This window comes from Oncorhynchus nerka, linkage group LG12, assembly GCF_034236695.1.
Source record: "Oncorhynchus nerka isolate Pitt River linkage group LG12, Oner_Uvic_2.0, whole genome shotgun sequence".
Lineage (NCBI taxonomy): Eukaryota > Metazoa > Chordata > Actinopteri > Salmoniformes > Salmonidae > Oncorhynchus > Oncorhynchus nerka.
In genome coordinates, this window is record NC_088407.1 from 60,228,628 (window position 1) to 60,248,033 (window position 19,406).

General features: G+C 43.8%; 1 protein-coding gene across 3 annotated transcripts in view; it reads left to right on the forward strand.

Annotated features, from left to right (window-relative positions):
• LOC115138484 (regulator of G-protein signaling 6-like) overlaps positions 1 to 19,406 on the forward strand; it is a 58,955-nt gene that overhangs the window by 36,160 nt on the left and 3,389 nt on the right. For all 3 annotated transcript variants that reach the window (XM_029675366.2, XM_029675368.2, XM_029675367.2), the window contains exons 3-15: positions 1,996 to 2,095; positions 5,412 to 5,462; positions 5,589 to 5,695; positions 11,877 to 11,928; positions 12,774 to 12,838; positions 13,266 to 13,342; positions 15,324 to 15,405; positions 15,727 to 15,801; positions 15,911 to 16,015; positions 16,169 to 16,341; positions 17,964 to 18,089; positions 18,346 to 18,532; positions 19,197 to 19,289. In XM_029675366.2, the coding sequence (XP_029531226.1) occupies positions 1,996 to 2,095; positions 5,412 to 5,462; positions 5,589 to 5,695; positions 11,877 to 11,928; positions 12,774 to 12,838; positions 13,266 to 13,342; positions 15,324 to 15,405; positions 15,727 to 15,801; positions 15,911 to 16,015; positions 16,169 to 16,341; positions 17,964 to 18,089; positions 18,346 to 18,532; positions 19,197 to 19,289 (1,293 nt within the window). The remainder of the gene's footprint in view (positions 1 to 1,995; positions 2,096 to 5,411; positions 5,463 to 5,588; positions 5,696 to 11,876; positions 11,929 to 12,773; positions 12,839 to 13,265; positions 13,343 to 15,323; positions 15,406 to 15,726; positions 15,802 to 15,910; positions 16,016 to 16,168; positions 16,342 to 17,963; positions 18,090 to 18,345; positions 18,533 to 19,196; positions 19,290 to 19,406) is intronic.

The window sequence follows — 19,406 nt, forward strand, 5'->3', positions numbered from 1 at the left end:
TATAATGTTTACATACCCTACATTATTCATCTCATGTATATGTATATACTGTACTCTATATCATCTACTGCATCTTTATGTAATACATGTATCACTAACCACTTTAAACTATGCCACTTTGTTTACATATACCCTACATTACTCATCTCATATGTATATACTGTACTCTATACCATCTACTGCATCTTGCCTATGCCGTTCTGTACCATCACTCATTCATATCTTTATGTACATATTCTTTATCCCTTTACACTTGTGTGTATAAGGTAGTAGTTTTGGAATTGTTAGGTTAGATTACTCGTTGGTTATTATTGCATTGTCGGAACTAGAAGCACAAGCATTTCGCTACACTCGCATTAACATCTGCTAACCATGTGCATGTGACAAATCAATTTGATTTGATTTGATTTATATAGATTTTCCTACTGTATTATTGATTGTATGTTTGTTTATTCCATGTGTAACTCTGTGTTGTTGTATGTGTCGAACTGCTTTGCTTTATCTTGGCCAGGTCGCAGTTGCAAATGAGAACTTGTTCTCAACTAGCCTACCTGGTTAAATAAAGGTGAAATATATCTATATATTTTTTAAATATAATATGGACAATTTGAGGGTCTGCGTAATCTACTTAACACTTAGCTGGTTGGCAAGGAGATGATAGCCATAGACAGACATGCTGATTGGGTCTACTTGTGATTGTTCCTCCTGGTTGTTTACACTTGTTGAAAAGCTGTGCAGTCTTACTTTACCGTCCTTGGCGTGTGAATTGTATTGGCCAGAATGCTGCACATCTCTATAGTTGTCCTAGTGAGTACACAGTACTGAGGCATGCCGTGCAACTGCAACCTGCTGCAACCACTGAGGAGAGGAGGCAGTTGGCTCTTGGTGCGCTTGCTTGCTCAGAGATGACATTCTGAAGCTAAGGAGGCTGATGGATCGACTTCACACATGCAAATGTGTCAGTTTAAATGATGGAAGAGAGGAGAGGAAGAGAAGGGGGTCAGGAACATGATGGAATGGCAATGGCACACAACAGGGAATTGCTTGACTTTATCACTGTTCCCTATAGGGCTCTATACAAATGACTGATAAAGAGTGTTTTCTGATTGTTTCTGACTCCTGACTACCATGCCATCTCCCATTTAACAGTGCAGATAAATACAGATTACCCTTCTGAGATGGGGAAGTGAAGGGAGCAGCCAAATCAAATATTACACAGTCAGTGTGTGTATGTGTGTTTGCCACAAAATGAAGGATTTAATGGCCAGTGAGCACAAGGTGAGGTGGGCTCTGGATAATAATGATTGTACTAAATCATTTGGTGTGAATTTCTGGTCTGAGAGTCCAAGCTTGTGGTGCTTGGGGGCCTTGTGGTGTGACATTGGCAGATCAGGTCTTACACACTAATCCTAGTCACATCATACCTGACCTGACAACCAGGCCAAGGTTTTCACACCACATAGCCCTTATTAAGCTTCTCCACCTTAACGCAAACCTCTGCTGCAAGGAGCTATAAATGTGTGCATAATGTGTCAGTGCGAGTGATATTGGCTGACTGTAGAGTGAGGGGAGTGAGGAGAAATGTTTTCCAGAGGGTGTGTGTGTATGTTTGCATGGAGGAGTGTGGTTTCCTGTCTTTGTAATGAGTCGCGAGTTGCGATCACGGTGCGGCCATGCCTAATTTTAGGCTGCTGATGTGTGATGTGGTGGGGAGCTCACTGCCTGCCGTGCATTTGAGTTGTGATGTTTATCTTAGCCTCTGAGGAATCACTCTGACAGACTTCCTCAACGTCTTCCCATTGGAGTGCCTTGTTACCGTGGGAACTGTGGGGCTCAATAAACAGACCTTTTTTTGCAGGCCACAGCACACAACAAGTACTCCCCATCACCATTCGATTAGAATATGAAAATGAATACTTTTTATGGAGAAACTGTGGAAGTTTTAGTTCGTGCTCTAACCCTAATCACTTGTGTTGTTTCTCCTCTCCCTGTTAGATTGAAGACGTCATTATGCGGATACAGGATGAGAAGGCAGGAGGGGTGGCCATCCGAACTGTCAAGAGCTTCCTGTCCAAGATCCCCAGTGTGGTATCAGGTGACCAGCTGTGTGTGTGTGTGTGTGTGTGTGTGTGTGTGTGTGTGTGTGTGTGTGTGTGTGTGTGTGTGTGTGTGTGTGTGTGTGTGTGTGTGTGTGTGTGTGTGTGTGTGTGTGTGTGTGTGTGTGTGTGTGTGTGTGTGTGTGTGTGTGTGTGTGTGTGTGTGTGGTGTGTGGTGTGTGTGAGAGCGTGGTTGCTGCATGTTCAGCATGTGTGTGCGTGAGAGAGAGGCAGAGAGAGAGGCAGAGAGAGAGATGACTCAGTGTGGCTCAGCAGAGAGAGAGAAGGAGTCAGAATCATTAAAGCAAATATGACCTTTCAGGCTCATTTGAATTGCTGCCTCTGCAGATTGGGACAGATGAGGCAGTCTCAGTCCGTAAGGTTTTGGCAGAGAAGCCTGATGTGATGTCTGGTATGTCGCTGCCCTTGTCATTATGCAGTGTGGCTGGTTGTGTGTTGGGTGACATGGTTTAAGGGGGCAGTGTGAGTGAGTAAGACAGTTTTGGCTGGTGTATGTGTGTTAGCTTGTGAGTCAACAGAATCAACAGTATCTATGGGGCTGGTGGGGAGTGGGTGGGGGGATGCTCTCTGAGTGTGACTCACCCCCTCACATGTCTCCCTAGGCCTGCTGTGTCACACTTGACTTTCTCAGTCTCACTCCTCACTCCCAAGTGCTAACATTGTGCCAAATATGTTGCTGTCCAGGAGTTAGACAAAAGACCTGGTTTCCTGCCTATTGTTAGTCCAAGATCACATTGTTCCGTTTGAATTGTTCCTGCAAACACCTGCTCACCTATGCCACATTCAGCCTTAGCCAAGGGCATTTGTATTTGTATTTATTATGGATCCCCATTAGCTGCTGCCAAGGCAGCTGCTACTCTTCCTGGGGTCCAGCAAAAAGTAAGGCATTAATAGACATTATATATATAATAGCATTTCTAAACACTAAAATACATTTTGCAACAGATTTCCCAATACATTAAGTGTGTGCCCTCGGGTCACTACTCTACTATAACAATCCAGGTGTACATGTGTGTATAGTGTGTATGTTATGTGTGTTTGTACCTGTGTGTTTGACTCTTCACAGTCCCTACTGTTCCATAAGGTGTATTTTTTATATTTTTTCAAATCTGATTTTAGTGAGTTACTTGATGTGGAATTGAGTTCCATGTGCACATGGCTCTATGTACTGTAGTATTGTGCGCCTCCCATTGTCTGTTCTGGACTTGGGGATTGTGAAGAGTCCTCTGGTGGCATGTCTTGTGGGGTATGCATGGGTGTCTGAGCTGTGTGCTGGTAGTTTAAACAGACAGCTCGGTTCATTCAACATGTCAATACTTCTTACAAAAACAAGCAGTGACGAAGTCAATCTCTCCTCTACTTTGAGCCATGAGAGATTGGTATGCATATTATTAATGTTAGCTCTATGTGCACATTTAAGGGCCAGCCGTGCTGCCCTGTTCTGGGCCAGTTGTAATTTTCCCAAGTCCCATTTTGTGGCACTTGCACTCACGACTGGGCAGTAGTCCAGGTGTGATAAAACTAGGGACCCGCCTTGTTGATATTGTTGTTAAGAAGGCAGAGCAGCACTTTATTTTAGACGTATGATGGACAGACCTCTCCCCATCTTAGCTACTGTTGCATCAATATGTTTTGACCATAACAGTTCACAATCCAGGGTTACTCCAAGCAGTTTCGTCTCCTCATCTTGCTCAATTTCCACATTACTCAAGATTTTGTTGAGGTTTAGGGTTTAGTGAATGATTAGTCCCAAATACAATGTTTTTCGTTTTTGAAATATTTAGGACTAACTTATTTCTTGCCAGCCACTCTGAAACTAACTGCAGCTCTTTGTTAAGTGTTGCAGTGATTTCACTCGCTGTAGTAGCTGACGTGTATAGTGTTGAGTCACCCGCATACATACAGTAGACACACAGGCTTTACTCAGAGCCAGTGGCAGGTCATAAGTAAAGATTGAAAAAAGTAAAGGGCCCAGACAGCTGCCCTGGAGAATGTTGTTCATTTATTTACTGTAAAATAGCATTTTATCTGGTCAAACACTATTTTTTCCAAACGTTACTAAGGGTTGATTGGTTGATTGGTCGACTATGTCAGTATTGTAGCTGTGCTGTAAGCTAAAAGTAATAGATTGTTAAAACCTCTTCCTCCTACTCTCTACTTTTTTGAACATTCTGTTAAAAACCGCGCAACATTTCAGCGCCCTGCTACTCATGCCAGGAATATAGTATATGCATTTGCTTAGTCTGTGTGGATAGAAAACACTCAGACGTTTATAAAACTGGTTAAATCACTGCTGTGGCTTTACCAGAACGGCATTTACATCGAAAAGCACAGGAAAAACTGATCACTGAAAATGGAAAAATATATTGCTGCGCTACTTGAACCCATTGATAAAGGTGAACCACAATTAATTGACTGAGGTTGCAGTACCTACAGCTTCCACACGGTGTCTAGAGTCTTGTCATTTCCCTACGAGTTTTTTCTTGGTCAAACACATGCAAGGCAGCGCATTTCTTCAGGTCTAGGACCGGATATTTTGGTTGAGTTTCTAGCCGGACATTTTTCCAGACGGACAGCTAATGATTTTTACATCGCCTCCTGATGAATTTTATCGCTTATTAACGTTTACTAATACCTAAAGTTGCATTACAAAAGTATTTCGAAGTGTTTTGTGAAAGTTTATCGTCGACTTTTTGAATTTTAAAAAATGACGTTACGTTTTGAAACGCTGTTTTTTTCGTTTATCACACAGTCTACATATAACGATATCTAGGCTTTATATGGACCGATTTAATCGAAATAAAGACCCAATAGTGTTTATGGGACATCTAGGAGTGCCAACAAAGAAGATGGTGAAAGGTAATGAATGTTTTCTATTTTATTGTGCGGTTTGTGTAACTCCGAAATGCTAATTATTTTGTTTACGTCCCCTGCGGGTCTTTTGTGTTGTAGTGTATTGTTGCATGCTATCAGATAATAGCTTCTCATGCTTTCGCCGAAAAGCATTTTAAAAATCTGACTTGTTGCCTGGATTCACAACGAGTGTAGCTTTAATTCGATACCCTGCATGTGTATTTTAATGAACGTTTGAGTTTTAACTAATACTATTAGCATTTAGCGTAGCGCATTTCCATTTCCAGAGCTCTAGTTGGGACGCAAGCGTCCCGAGTAGTGGGAAGAGGTTTTTAAGGGGAGACCAGTTCAAGGACTGTTGCATCTTTTGTGTAGAGGCTTTCTGTGTGTACAATGCTATTTCAATGTCACTGTCAACCATTCTTCTCTTTTGAATACCAGGAGCAGACATTGTCCTGTGGCTGGTGAAAAACCTCTCAATTGAGGACTCAGGTATGCCTGCTACGTACACAGCCATATTTCACAGGGATGACCACTGTTCTCAGCCTCTACTCAAGCATTAAAAAGGGAAGCCATTTTTCTCTACTCAGCGTTAGTATCCTGTTCTCGCTCCTGCAGCTGAAGCCATCCATTTAGGGAGCCTGATTGCTGCCCAGGGTTACCTCTTCCCCATCTCCGACCACGTCCTCACTCTCAAAGATGATGGGACCTTATACCGCTTCCAGGTAAGCTACCATGATATTTTCAGGCACCAGTATACCTACCATCCTTAGTGGTCCTAAACTGGATTTACTGTCCAAACCACCAACAATAACATGTGTCATGACCATTATCACATGAAGGCAAAGGAGTGGATAAATGATCCCTGTGAACTGTCCAGAACAGAACAGTAGCCTCATTACCTTGTGGCTGGTCACTTTACGCTCTAAATCAGAAATAACCAGGGGAGAATATGTTCTAACAGAGCCACTGATGTGAGAGATTCCTCTAGTAGTCTGATCCTCACTATACAGGTCAAGCATTGTAATCAGTCTGGACGCACCACTTTGGAAATGTTTGCCTAATCAGTCTCCTCTCACTGCCATAATTTACTCCCTTAACCTGTGGTTAAATCACTTGAGATATGGTTGAGTATTATCACTATGTAATAAATATAGATATCAATATTGCTATAATAGATTATACCAATTGGAGAGGCACAATGTACAGTGTTGCAGATCTACTCACAGCATCCCGCAATCTGATGTAGGGTAGTGTGTACACTTATTACTATGTAAATAGTCCGGGTGGCCATTTGATTAATTGTTCAGCAGTCTTATGGCTTGGGGGTAGAAGCTGTTAATTAAGGAGCTTTTTGTACATAGACTTGGCGCTCAGGTACCGCTTGCCGTGTGGTAACAGAGAGAACAGTCTATGACTGGTGACTGGAGACTTTGACCATTTTTTGGGCCTTACTCTGACACCGCCTAGTATATAGGTCCTGGATGGCAGGAAGTTTGGCCCTAGTGATTTATTGGGCTGTACGCACTACCTACTGTAGCGCCTTACGGTCAGATGCCGAGCAGTTTCTATACCAGGCGGGGATGCAACCGGTCAGGATGCTCTCGATGGTGCAGCTGTATAACATTTTGATGATCTGGGGACCCATGCCAAATCTTTTCAGTGTCCTGATGGGGAAAGGTGTTGTTGTGCCCTATTCACGATTGTCTTGGTGTGTTTGGACCATGATAGTCTGTTGGTGATGTGGACACAGAGGATCTTGAAACTCTCAACCCGCTCCTTGGTGGTGGTTTCTTGCTCGTTTCTGCTGAGTTTGGATGGTCCCTCATGGACTGCTCGTTTGGGTTGTGTCCCTGGTTACTCTGTCAGCTGGCTCTTCCTTTCCTTGAAGAAGGTTAGCTTAAATGCACCATTCAGGCTACACTAGCTATTTGAGGACTAAGCCTCCTTCTAAGACTGATTAGTGCATGGGTTCTTCCGTCCCAATTTCTGTACTGGATTACAGGTACTATTCCCTAAAATGTATTTCCCCTAACTTATCAGTTCACCAGTTCTTTCCATTAAAAGCAAAGGTCCAGGCCCTGTGGTCAGCCTGCTGGAGATGGAGGTCCTTCTCCCTCCTCAAAATCAAATCAAATCAAATCCTATTTTATTTGTCACATACACATGGTTAGCAGATGTTAATGCGAGTGTAGCAAAATGCTTGTGCTTCTAGTTCCGACAATGCAGTAATAACCAACGAGTAATCTAACCTAACAATTTCACAACAACTACCTTATACACACAAGTGTAAAGGAATGAAGAATATGTACATACAAATATATGAATGAGGCGGCAGGGTAGCCTAGTGGTTAGAGCGTTGGACTAGTAACCGGAAGGTTGCAAGTTAAAACCCCCGAGCTGACAAGGTACAAATCTGTCGTTCTGCCCCTGAACAGTCAGTTAACCCACTGTTCCTAGGCCGTCATTGAAAATAAAAATTTGTTCTTAACTGACTTGCCTAGTTAAATAAAGGTCAAATGAAAATAAAAAATAAAATGAGTGATGGTACAGAACGGCATAGGCAAGATGCAGTAGATGGTTAGAGTACAGTATATACATATGAGATGAGTAATGTAGGGTATATAAACAAAGTGGCATAGTTTAAAGTGGCTAGTGATACATGTATTACATAAAGATGGCAAGATGCAGTAGATGGTATAGAGTACAGTATATACATATGAGATGAGTAATGTAGGGTATATAAACAAAGTGGCATAGTTTAAAGTGGCTAGTGATACATGTATTACATAAAGATGGCAAGATGCAGTAGAGGGTATCGAGTACAGTATATACATATGAGATGAATAATGTAGGGTATGTAAACATTATATTAAGTGGCATTGTTTAAAGTGGCTAGTGATACATTTTTTACATCAATTTTTCCATTATTAAAGTGGCTGGAGTTGAGTCAGTATGTTGGCAGCAGCCACTCAATGTTAGTGATGGCTGTTTAACAGTCTGATGGCCTTGAGATAGAAGCTGTTTTTCAGTCTCTCGGTCCCTGCTTTGATGCACCTGTACTGACCTCGCCTTCTGAATGATAGCGGGGTGAACAGGCAGTGGCTCGGGTGGTTGTGGTTGTTGTCCTTGTCCTTGATGATCTTTTTGGCCTTCCTGTGACATCGGGTGGTGTAGGTGTCCTGGAAGGCAGGTAGTTTGGCCCCGGTGATGCGTTGTGCAGACCTCACTACCCTCTGAAAAGCCTTACGGTTGTGGGCAGAGCAGTTGCCGTACCAGGCGGTGATACAACCCGACAGGATGCTCTCGATTGTGCATCTGTAAAGGTTTGTGAGTGCTTTTGTGACAAGCCACATTTCTTCAGCCTCCTGAGGTTTGAGAGGTCCAGCGGGATAAGAGGATAAGGGCTATGACAGAGAGAGAGAGGGGGGAGTAGTGCTTTTTCTAGTCCCGTGAGGTCACATGGTGTGACACCTAGGTGTGAAGGGCCACTTTTATTAACAAGAGAGAAATATTGAATTGAGAGAGAGAGAATAGCCATAGTATGACATTTTAAATGTATATTCCTTTGAAATGTTTCTGAGTGTAATGTTTATTTTTTTACTTTTGTTTATTATCAATTTCACTTGCTTTAGGAAAGGGAGAAACCTAGTTGTCCAACTGAATGTATTCAACTGAAATGTGTCTTCTGCATTCAAGCCAACCCCTCTAAATCAAAGAGGTGCAAGGGGCTGCCTTAATTGACATCCATGTCTTTGGCACCCTTGTGAACAGTGGGTTAACTGCCATGCTCAGGGGCAGAACAACAGATTTTTACCTAGTCAGCTCAGGGATTCGATCTAGCAACCATTCAGTTACTGGCACCAACGCTCTAACCAGTAGGCTACCTGCCGCACCACATGGGGCAATGCTCTTTGACTTGAATTAAGAGCTTGGAGGAAGTCAGTAGCCCATAAAAGTTCAGCATTATAGACAGACAGAAAAAGGATGTTCCACAATGTTCAACACAAGACATTAAAACGACACGTCGCTACACTGGCATTGCTGTTCCGTCCTCGAGGTAATCTAATGTACTGTCAGGGCCGTGCATCATGACATACAGTACAGTATGTTACAGTGTAGTGGAGGCTGAATGGTTCCTGGTCCTCCTAAAAGGCTCCAGAAGAATGAGTCGCTATGGCTGACTGATTAGCAGGCTAATCCCAGCTGGGGGCAGCTCTCTTTGGGAAGCATTGGGCTGGCACTCCTCTCTTCCTCAGCACTTGTCCTGTGTCACCCACCCATCCCAGTCCTCCCCCCCAATCTACCGGAGAGTCCATTTAGCCACACTTCTTTTCCTCAGATTAAAACACATTATGTAATTTTTGTGTGGAAGGGGATGTGTGCGTGTGTGTCACCCATATTCAATGGAACTAAAAATACCCTTTCTCTGATGCTATGTCATGGTGCAACAAGCGAGCGTCATCATTGCCATTTAAAAGAGGACCTGCATGACCTGTTGAATATATTTTATGTGTTTGTGCCAGCACTGAGGAGTCACAGAGGCTGTGTGGGTACACTATGCTATAAATAGCTGCTGTGTCTTTTTGGAAGCCCCACTTTTAATGACAACTTCCTGCTGTGCTTTGAGACAAATCTGTGATGTTTCAGGGCAAGCAGACTCACGTCATAAAATGTTGTTGAAGCAGTTTGGTAATAGACAGAGTAGATGAATCTCTGTTTATCTCTCAATCTTCATTCAGCAGCAGAGTATACGTTAATAACTTCTTATGGCTGCAGGGGGCAGTATTGAGTAGCTTGGATGAAAGGTGCCCAGAGTAAACAGCCTGCTCCTCAGTCCCAGTTGCTAATATATACATATTATTAGTATTGGATAGAAAACACTTTGAAGTCTATAAAACGGTTTGAATGATGTCTGTGAGTATAACAGAACTCATATGGCAGGCAAAAACCTGAGAAGAAATCCAAACAGGAGGTGGGAAATCTGAGGTTGGTCGATTTTCATCCCACCCCCTATTGAATACACAGTGGGATATTGGTTATGTTGCCCTTTCTAAGGCTTCCACTAGATGTCAACCGTCTTTAGAAACTTGTTTGAGGATTCTGCTGTGAAGTGGGGGCTCATAAGGGCTGTTTGAGCCAGGGGTCTGGCAGAGTGCCACAGGCTCTGAGGCGCGGTCACGAGAGAGTTAGCTCTCGTTCTATTGCTTTTCTACAGACATAGGAATTCTCCGGTTGGAACATTATTGACGTTTTATGTTAAAAACATCCTAAAGATTGATTCTATACTTAGTTTGACAAGTTTCTACGGACAGTAACAGAACTTTTTGGCATTGCGTCTGCAACTAGGGAACGCGCTTCATGACTTTTGATTTGTTTACCAAACGTGCTAACAAAAGTAGCTCTTTGGACATAAATGATGGACATTATCGAACTAAATCAAACATTTCATGTGGGACTGGGATTCCTGGGAGTGCATTCTGATGAAGATCATCAAAGGTAGGCGGAATATTTATAATGCTATTTCTGACTTCTGTTGACTACCCAATATAGCGGATATCTTTTTGGCTGCTTTGTTGTCCGAAAGCTGTACTCAGATTATTGCGTGGTTTGCTTTTTCCGTAAAATTATTTTGAAATCTGACACAGCGGTTGCATTAAGGAGAAATGTATGTATATTTATATGTCTAACAATTGTGTTTTCATCAACATTTATGATGAGTATTTCTGTAAAATGATGTGGCTCTCTGCAATATCACCGGATGTTTTTGGAAGTAGTGAACGTAACGCGTCAATGTATACTGAGATTTTTTCATATTAATATGCACTTTATCGAACAAAACATATATGTATTGTGTAACATGAAGTCCTATGAGTGTCATCTGATGAAGATCATCAAAGGTTAGTGATTCATTTTATCTCTATTTATGCTTTTTGTGACTCCTCTCTTTGGCTGGAAAAATGGCTGAATTTTTCTGTGACTTGGCGGTGACCTAACATAATCGTTTGTGGTGCTTTCGCTCTAAAGCCTATTTGAAATTGGACACTTTGGTGGGATTAACAACAAGATTACCTTTAAAAGGGTATAAGATACATGTATGTTTGAGGAATGTTAATTATGAGATTTCTGTTGTTTGAATTTGGCGCTCTGCACTTTCACTGGCTGTTGTCATATCAATCCCTTTAACGGGGTTGCTGCCCTAAGAAGTTTTTAACCTGTATGTTAGATGTGTCGATTCTGACACATATTCAGATCTCATTCATCTTGATTTCCTTTTGTTCTGAAACTAATTATGAGTGATATTGGAGATGAACTATCATGTCGTGGAACGTCTCTGTGTTCTAATTCCGCTCGTCATTAAGAATGCACGATAGATCTGAGAAATCATTTATTTATGCACTATGGAATGAACTGTGAATCTGAAATATCAATTGCAATAGTTGATGAAATATGAATGGAGAATATAGATACGGTTCTTCCCTAGATAGTTATGCAGAGCACAAGAAGGTAATTGATCATCGGGTCACTCATCCTCTTTTAACTTGTTAATGTTCTTAGAGAGGAAAAGGTAGGAACAGAGAGTTTGGATGGTTTGTATTTTCTCCAGCATCTTCGTCTCAACAGAAGTCAGGCCTATGAGCCAGGGTGGACTGGACACAACATGCATATTCAAACCTTCAAAAGAACTGGGCCTCCGAAATATGTTTAAAACCTCATTATTTGACATTCAGATCCACATAAAAAGCAATGCTAGCTGAGAGAAACTTCAAACACTGCTGCTAGAGACAGTGTGGGGACAATTGTCTGCATCAACATTAGAAAATCTATAGAGAGGGCAGATGCTTGGATGTTTAAATGTTCTTAAGATGATGAATAGTTTTATGATGTCTCCACTTTCCTCCTCAGGCTCCATACTTCTGGCCCTCTAATTGTTGGGAACCTGAAAACACAGACTATGGTAAGATAGTTTGGGTTCCCAAGGGGTGGAATTTCAAAAATATTACTGAACTCAGCTCAAAATGTGTCTAAATATTGCCTCTGACATTTAATTATCCGTGCATAAACTCTTTTTTCCCCCTGATGCCCCCTCCTTGCCAGCCTAGCCTATAATCCTGCTCAGTGCAGAGTGTCTGGGCCAGACTGTGTCATATCCTCCTGCCTACAGTGTAAACACAGACTATGGATCTGTTGTCTCACACCCATTATTGATGGAGTGGCCCACTCTGTAATGCATCCCACTATCTGTCCAGGAGGATCTCATCTCACCCCTAAGCTTGCAACGCTAGATTAGCCATCCAGGGTATAGGGGCGTTATTTTGTCACTAGGCTACCTGCCGCCCCTGGTGACCCATGGGGCGGCAGGTAGCCTAGTGGTTAGAGCATTGGACTAGTAACCGGAAGAGTGCTAGATCGAATACTGGAACTGACAAGATAAAAATCTGTTGTTCTGCACCTGAACAAAGCAGGCAGTCATTGTAAATAAGAATTTGTTCTTAACTGACTTACCTAGTTAAATAAATAAAAATATATATTGTGAATCTCCAGGCTTTCATGTTCGCATGACATTTCTCCAGCCTGATAGTGTAAATGACAAAAGATGCCAACGGTTTCATTAAATATTGCTCACAACACTCTGATCAGTAGAGATTTACTCAGGTGGAAACTGAATGGGTGGCATTTGTTTACAAGAGATAAACTACACTCACACAAATGTTGATGCATCGTCTGTGGCATTTGTTTGGCAACGTCACAAAAAGGTCTGTCAAGCAGCAGCTAGTAACTGACTACTTCTCTCCTCTGCAGCCATTTACCTGTGCAAGCGCACCATGCAGAACAAGGCCAGGTTGGAACTAGCTGACTACGAGGCTGTGAGTGCCCTATTCACCCTACTGGAACCGTCGTCAGTACACTATCTATACACTACAGACCTGTTAAACCAAGCTATCATCTACACAACTACAGCTTCTCTCAGATCACATGCCATGCCCCTGAGCTCTAGTCTATTTCATGCTCTATAGGTTTGGTGGTCAGGTCAGAGTGTTGTTTTCCCCACATAAAAAAATAGGTATTTTCAGTGAATATGTGCAGGTACAACAGATGTTTGCATTGGTCATGTGCCGAGCAGATGGCATTATTACGTGCAAATTACAACAGCCGTGATATTACTTGCTGATTAAGCTGAGATGGCTAGCTTTATGCAGTAAGAGAGTTATGCATTATAGCAATGTAATTACCCAAGAACCTTCACTGGTTTACTCTCACCCCTCATGTCTCTATGATTGGGGGATCTTACAGGAGAACCTGGCTCGACTGCAGAGGGCCTTCGCCAGGAAGTGGGAGTTCATCTTCATGCAAGCTGAGGCACAGGTCAAGTGAGTGGACAGTAACTAGGCAAAATAACATACACAACGTATTGTGCTTTTAATACGTTGTCTATTGTGCCATATGTCAGTGTACTCCCTATGTCTCATTCACTGATGCAGATGACTATAGAGAGTCAGATGCATACCCCTAGGTTATTTTCTAGGTGACCTTTTAATCTTTGTCTTTTATCAATGTTCCTTCTATTACGCCTCCATCTGCTGGTTGACATTTGTAAACACAGCGCAGATCAGATACAGTCTATTCAACACGATATCAGGAAATTAAAAAAGGTCACGATGAACCTTTCCAAATTATTATATTCTGAGCACTAAGTATTTACTGTTGTTAGGTAGAGGTAAGAGATTATACATTAAGCTCTGCTAAATTCAGAGAGAAATAGGCCACCAAGCACTTATCAGAAAATGTCAGTTATGTAAGAGTTGTACCCTACCAGCGGCCATACCACAGATTGCTTGATGAAGCAACGAGACAGGTTGTGACCTACACTTCGAGCTTTTACCCTCCTCGGGTCTCTAAATAAGAGTGACACATCTATCTGTGTACTCAGTATCACCCTGGCTCTGTCCCCTACCCTCAGTATTTACCTGTCTCTGTCCTCTGTCGTCTACCCTCAGTATCAACCTGGCTCTGTCATCTCTCCCCTACCCTCAGTATTTACCTGTGTCTGTCCTCAGTCGTCTACCCTCAGTATTTACCTGTCTCTGTCCTCTGTCCCCTACCCTCAGTATTTACCTGTCTCTGTCCTCTGTCCTCTACCCTCAGTATCAACCTGGCTCTGTCCTCTGTCCCCTACCCTCAGTATTTACCTGTGTCCCCTACCCTCATTATTTACCTGTCTCTGTCCTCTGTCCCCTACCCTCAGTATTTACCTGTCTCTGTCCTCTGTCTCCTACCCTCAGTATTTACCTGTCTCTGTCCTCTGTCTCCTACCCTCAGTATTTACCTGTCTCTGTCCTCTGTCCTCTGTCGTCTACCCTCAGTATTTTCCTGTCTCTGTCCTCTGTCCCCTACCCTCAGTATTTACCTGTCTCTGTCCTCTGTCCTCTACCCTCAGTATCAACCTGGCTCTGTCCTCTGTCCCCTACCCTCAGTATTTACCTGTGTCCCCTACCCTCATTATTTACCTGTCTCTGTCCTCTGTCCCCTACCCTCAGTATTTACATGTCTCTGTCCTCTGTCTCCTACCCTCAGTATTTACCTGTCTCTGTCCTCTGTCTCCTACCCTCAGTATTTACCTGTCTCTGTCCTCTGTCGTCTAACCTCAGTATTTACCTGTCTCTGTCCTCTGTCTCCTACCCTCAGTATTTACCTGTCTCTGTCCTCTGTCGTCTACCCTCAGTATTTACCTGTCTCTGTCCTCTGTCCCCTACCCTCAGTATTTACCTGTCTCTGTCCTCTGTCTCCTACCCTCAGTATTTACCTGTCTCTGTCCTCTGTCGTCTACCCTCAGTATTTACCTGTCTCTGCCCTCTGTACCCTACCCTCAGTATTTACCTGTCTCTGTCCTCTGTCCCCTACCCTCAGTATTTACCTGTCTCTGTCCTCTGTTGTCTACCCTCAGTATCAACCTGTCTCTGTCCTCTGTCCCCTACCCTCATTATCAACCTGGCTCTGTCCTCTGTCCCCTACCCTCATTATCAACCTGGCTCTGTCCTCTGTCCCCTACCCTCAGTATCAACCTGGCTCTGTCCTCTGTCCCCTACCCTCATTATCAACCTGGCTCTGTCCTCTGTCCCCTACCCTCAGTATCAACCTGGCTCTGTCCTCTGTCCCCTACCCTCAGTATTTACCTGTCTCTGTCCTCTGTCGTCTACCCTCAGTATCAACCTGTCTCTGTCCTCTGTCCCCTACCCTCATTATCAACCTGGCTCTGTCCTCTGTCCCCTACCCTCAGTATCAACCTGGCTCTGTCCTCTGTCCCCTACCCTCAGTATTTACCTGTCTCTGTCCTCTGTCGTCTACCCTCAGGATTGACAGGAAGAAGGACAAGGTTGAGAGGAAGATATTGGACAGCCAAGAGAGGGCATTCTGGGACGTCCATCGCCCTGTGGTGAGCTGAGGGCTGAGGGGAGTTGGTGGTGAGCTGAGAGGAGGTAGTGTTTCTGGGGACTGAGGGAGGGCTGGAGAGAGGAGGTGATGAGAGGACAGGGAGTGTTACAGTGAAAGTCCCATAGGCTCTACTGTTAGAACAATAAAGGGTTCTATCAGTCTAGTTGTATAGTGTGGCCTGGGTTAGCCTGAATTAGACAGGGTTCTGTATTATCCAACTCCTCTGTGGTTGTAATGTTGAATGAAGTCTAGCCTCCAGGCTAGGGCAGGATACTGCCTGGTGACCCACTATAATCTGACCTAGAAACTAACTCTCTTACAGCCAGGCTGTGTAAATACCACAGAGATGGACATTCGCAAGTGCCGGAGAGAGAAGAATCCACAGAGGGTGAAAAAGGTAAGGAATAAGGCTTTTAGTGGTGAGTAGGGTCTCTCTGATGGTGTATGTATGTATATGTTCTGTGCGGCGCGTGCCAGACATGTATATCCATTCTGTCCCTGTCCAGTCGGTGTATGGGGTAACAGACGACACCCAGACTCAGAGTCCAGTCCACCAGTCCCTCCCGTCCCAGCCGGTCAGGAAGCCCACCAGAGAGGACGTGCAGAAGGAGGTAACACACTGTGATGCTCCTGACAGGTCATTACTATCACCGCCATTATCCATTATCTCCTGCTGTCTGTCTGTCTCATTCATAACTCCAGCTCACTTCTGAGTAATGGGGGTACTATCGTATTCCGCCATCATTAATTATTTTCTCCCTCAGATTTCCTTCTTGAACATCCAGCTGGACAGACACTGTATGAAAATGTCCAAAGTAGCAGACAGCCTCATGGGCTACACAGAACAGTTCATGGTCTACGATCCTTTGGCGTCAACCGTTGAACCGTCCAACCCCTGGATCAGCGATGACATGACCTTCTGGGACCTGGAGGCTAGGTGGGCTCACTGGGGAGGCAGCGTGAGGCTATAGGCACCATGGACACCATGCACAGACATCACTAGTCAACACAATCAGTCTTCAAATGACTGGTGAGGTCAGGCAGAGGGTTGGTGCTGTCAGGTGCTGGCTGAAATGACATGATAGCCCAATAGCTAGCTCCTCTTTCTTTCCCTATGCAATCAACATTTTCAACAGCATCCACAACCACAATGTAATGCACACTACCGGTCAGAAGTTTTAGAACACCTACTCATTCAAAGGTTTTTCTTTATTTTTACTATTTTCTACATGGTAGAATAATAGTGAAGACATCAAAACTATGAAATAACACATAGTAGTAACCAAAAACGTGTTAAACAAATCTAAATATATTTTAGATTTGAGATTCTTCAAATAGCCACCCTTTGCCTTGATGACAGCTTTGCACACACTTGGCATTCTCTCAACCAGTTTCATGAGGTAGTCACCTGGAATACATTTCAATTAACAGGTTGCCTTCTTAAAAGTTAATTTGTGGGTACAGAAGGTAGCCCTATATTATTATGGCAAGAACAGCTGAAATAAGCAAAGAGAAATTACATTTCATCATTACTTTACGACATGGTCAGTCAATATGAACAATTTCAAGAACTTTTAAAGTTTCTTCAATTGCATTCGCAGAAACCATCAAGTGCTATGATGAAACTATGATGAAAACTTGCAGCCCAAATAATTGCTTCACAGACTTCAAGTAACAGACACATCTCAACATCAACTGTTCAGAGGAGACTGTGTAAATCAGGCCTTCATGGTCAAATTACTGCAAAGAAACCACTACTAGAGGACACCAACAAGAAGAAGAGACTTGCTTGGGCCAAGAAACACAAGCAATGGACATTCGACAGGTGGAAATGTGTCCTTTGGTCTGGAGTCCAAATTGGAGATTTTTGGTTCCAACCACCATGTCTTTGTGAGACGTGGTTTGGGTGAACGGATAATCTCTGCATGTGTATTTCCCACCGTAAAACATGGAGGAGAAGCGAGATGCCATCCCATCTGGTTTGGGCTTAGTGGGACTATCATTTGTTTTTCAACAGGACAATGATCCAACACACCTCCAGGCTATGTAAGGGCTATTTTACCAAGAAGGAGAGTGATGGAGTGCTGCATCAGATGACCTGGCCTCCACAATCCCCCAACCTCAACCAAAAATTGAGATGGTTTGGGATGAGTTGGACTGCAGAGTAATGGAAAAGCAGCCAACAAGTGCTCAGCATATGTGGGAACCCCTTCAAGACTGTTGGGAAAGCATTCCAGGTGAAGCTCGTTGAAAGAATGCCAAGAGTGTGCAAAGCTGTCATTAAAGGAAAGGGTGTCTATGTGAAGAATGTAAAATCTAAAATATATTTTTGGGTTACTTTATGATTCCATATGTGTTATTTCATAGTCTTGATGTCTCCACTATTATTCGACAATGTAGAAAATAGTACAAATAAAGAAAAACCCTTGAATGAGTAGGTGTTCTAAAACTTTCGACCGGTAGTGTATGTATTGTGGGAAGATCATGTACAGTTAACCAGGTCTGTTTTAAGTCTGAAAGGCATCATGGTTGTCTCTCTCCATTCTTCCCTGTGAGCAGCCGGGACCCCAGCCAGCACCGTGTGAAGAAGTGGGGCTTCTCTCTGGAGGAGGCCCTAAAGGACCCAGCAGGGCAGGAAGCGTTCCTCAAGTTCCTGGAGTCGGAGTTCAGTTCAGAGAACCTCCGGTGAGAGATAGAGCCTTACAGGGACAGCTCACAGTGATACACAGTCACTATCCTCTTTCATTCTACTGTTTCACATCCATTTCAATTCCCCAGGCCATTAGATAGAGACTTTTGAGTAGCGGTAATGAGATTAAGGGAATGACTGCACTGAATGTCCACAGGGGGGAGCTCTCCTCTCCTGGCAGATAATAATGGGAAGTGAATGCTGCAGACACTGATCTCTATTGGCTGTGTCCTCCCTGTGCCCCTTGGCTAGGTTCTGGTTGGCAGTGCAGGACCTGAAGCGGAGGCCCCTGGAGAACGTGGCAACCAGGGCCCAGGAGATCTGGCATGAGTTCCTGGCAGAGGGAGCGCCCAGCTCCATCAACTTGGACTCCCACAGCTATGAGCGCACCAGCCATAACCTCCAAGACCCTGGACGATACAGCTATGAGGACGCACAGGTATGTATCACAACCTCCCCTATGCACACAAACGCATATGCACGCACGCCCACACACACAGTCAATACTGCTGCTACTACTGCACATACAGTAAACCCCCTGCACATTAGTGGCTGAGAGGGGTGTGGATGGATAGATGGAGTGTGAAGGAAGTGAGTGAATAGCGGTGAAGAATCTGTGGTTGCCAGGGCCCACCCTTAGCGTAGTTGCAAGCAACCGAATGCATTCGGCTTTCAGGGATACAGTTAATTCAACCTAGCTTCCTTTTCCTCTGAAAAACGGATGTGGAAACTCAGCTCACTTGTCTTTTTAGGCCTGCTATGTTAGGTTAGCCAGGGCCTAATGGGCCGAGTAATGCCTATGAATAGCCCATGCATTCATCCTAGATTCCTTAGGTTCAAACTGTATTAGCTTTGTTTGATGGTGACGGCCTGATGGTGCATTAGCGTGGATGGCTCTGTGTTCACTCAGCCCTGTCTCTGGAGACTCCTCCCTCCCACCCTTCGTACCTCTCCCTCCCCTCCCTTAGTCCCTCCATGTTAGCACGCATGGTTAACATTCAGCTCCCCCGTGCCTTCTTACATAATCTCAACTCTCCCTGTCTCTCTCTCCCCCCCCCCCACCCCCCACCCCTCATCACCACCACCTCTTCCCTCTTCTCCAGGAGCACATCTTCAAGTTGATGAAAAGTGACAGCTATGCACGCTTCCTGAGATCTAACATCTACCAGGACCTCCTGCTAGCCAGAAAGAAGCCGGTGAGCTCTACTATAACTAACCCTAATCAGTCGCACCCTCCACCTGGGATATTGTGCATTTACTAAATATGTTTGAAAGCACTCCATCCTTTTTTGGATGAGGATACATTTATAATA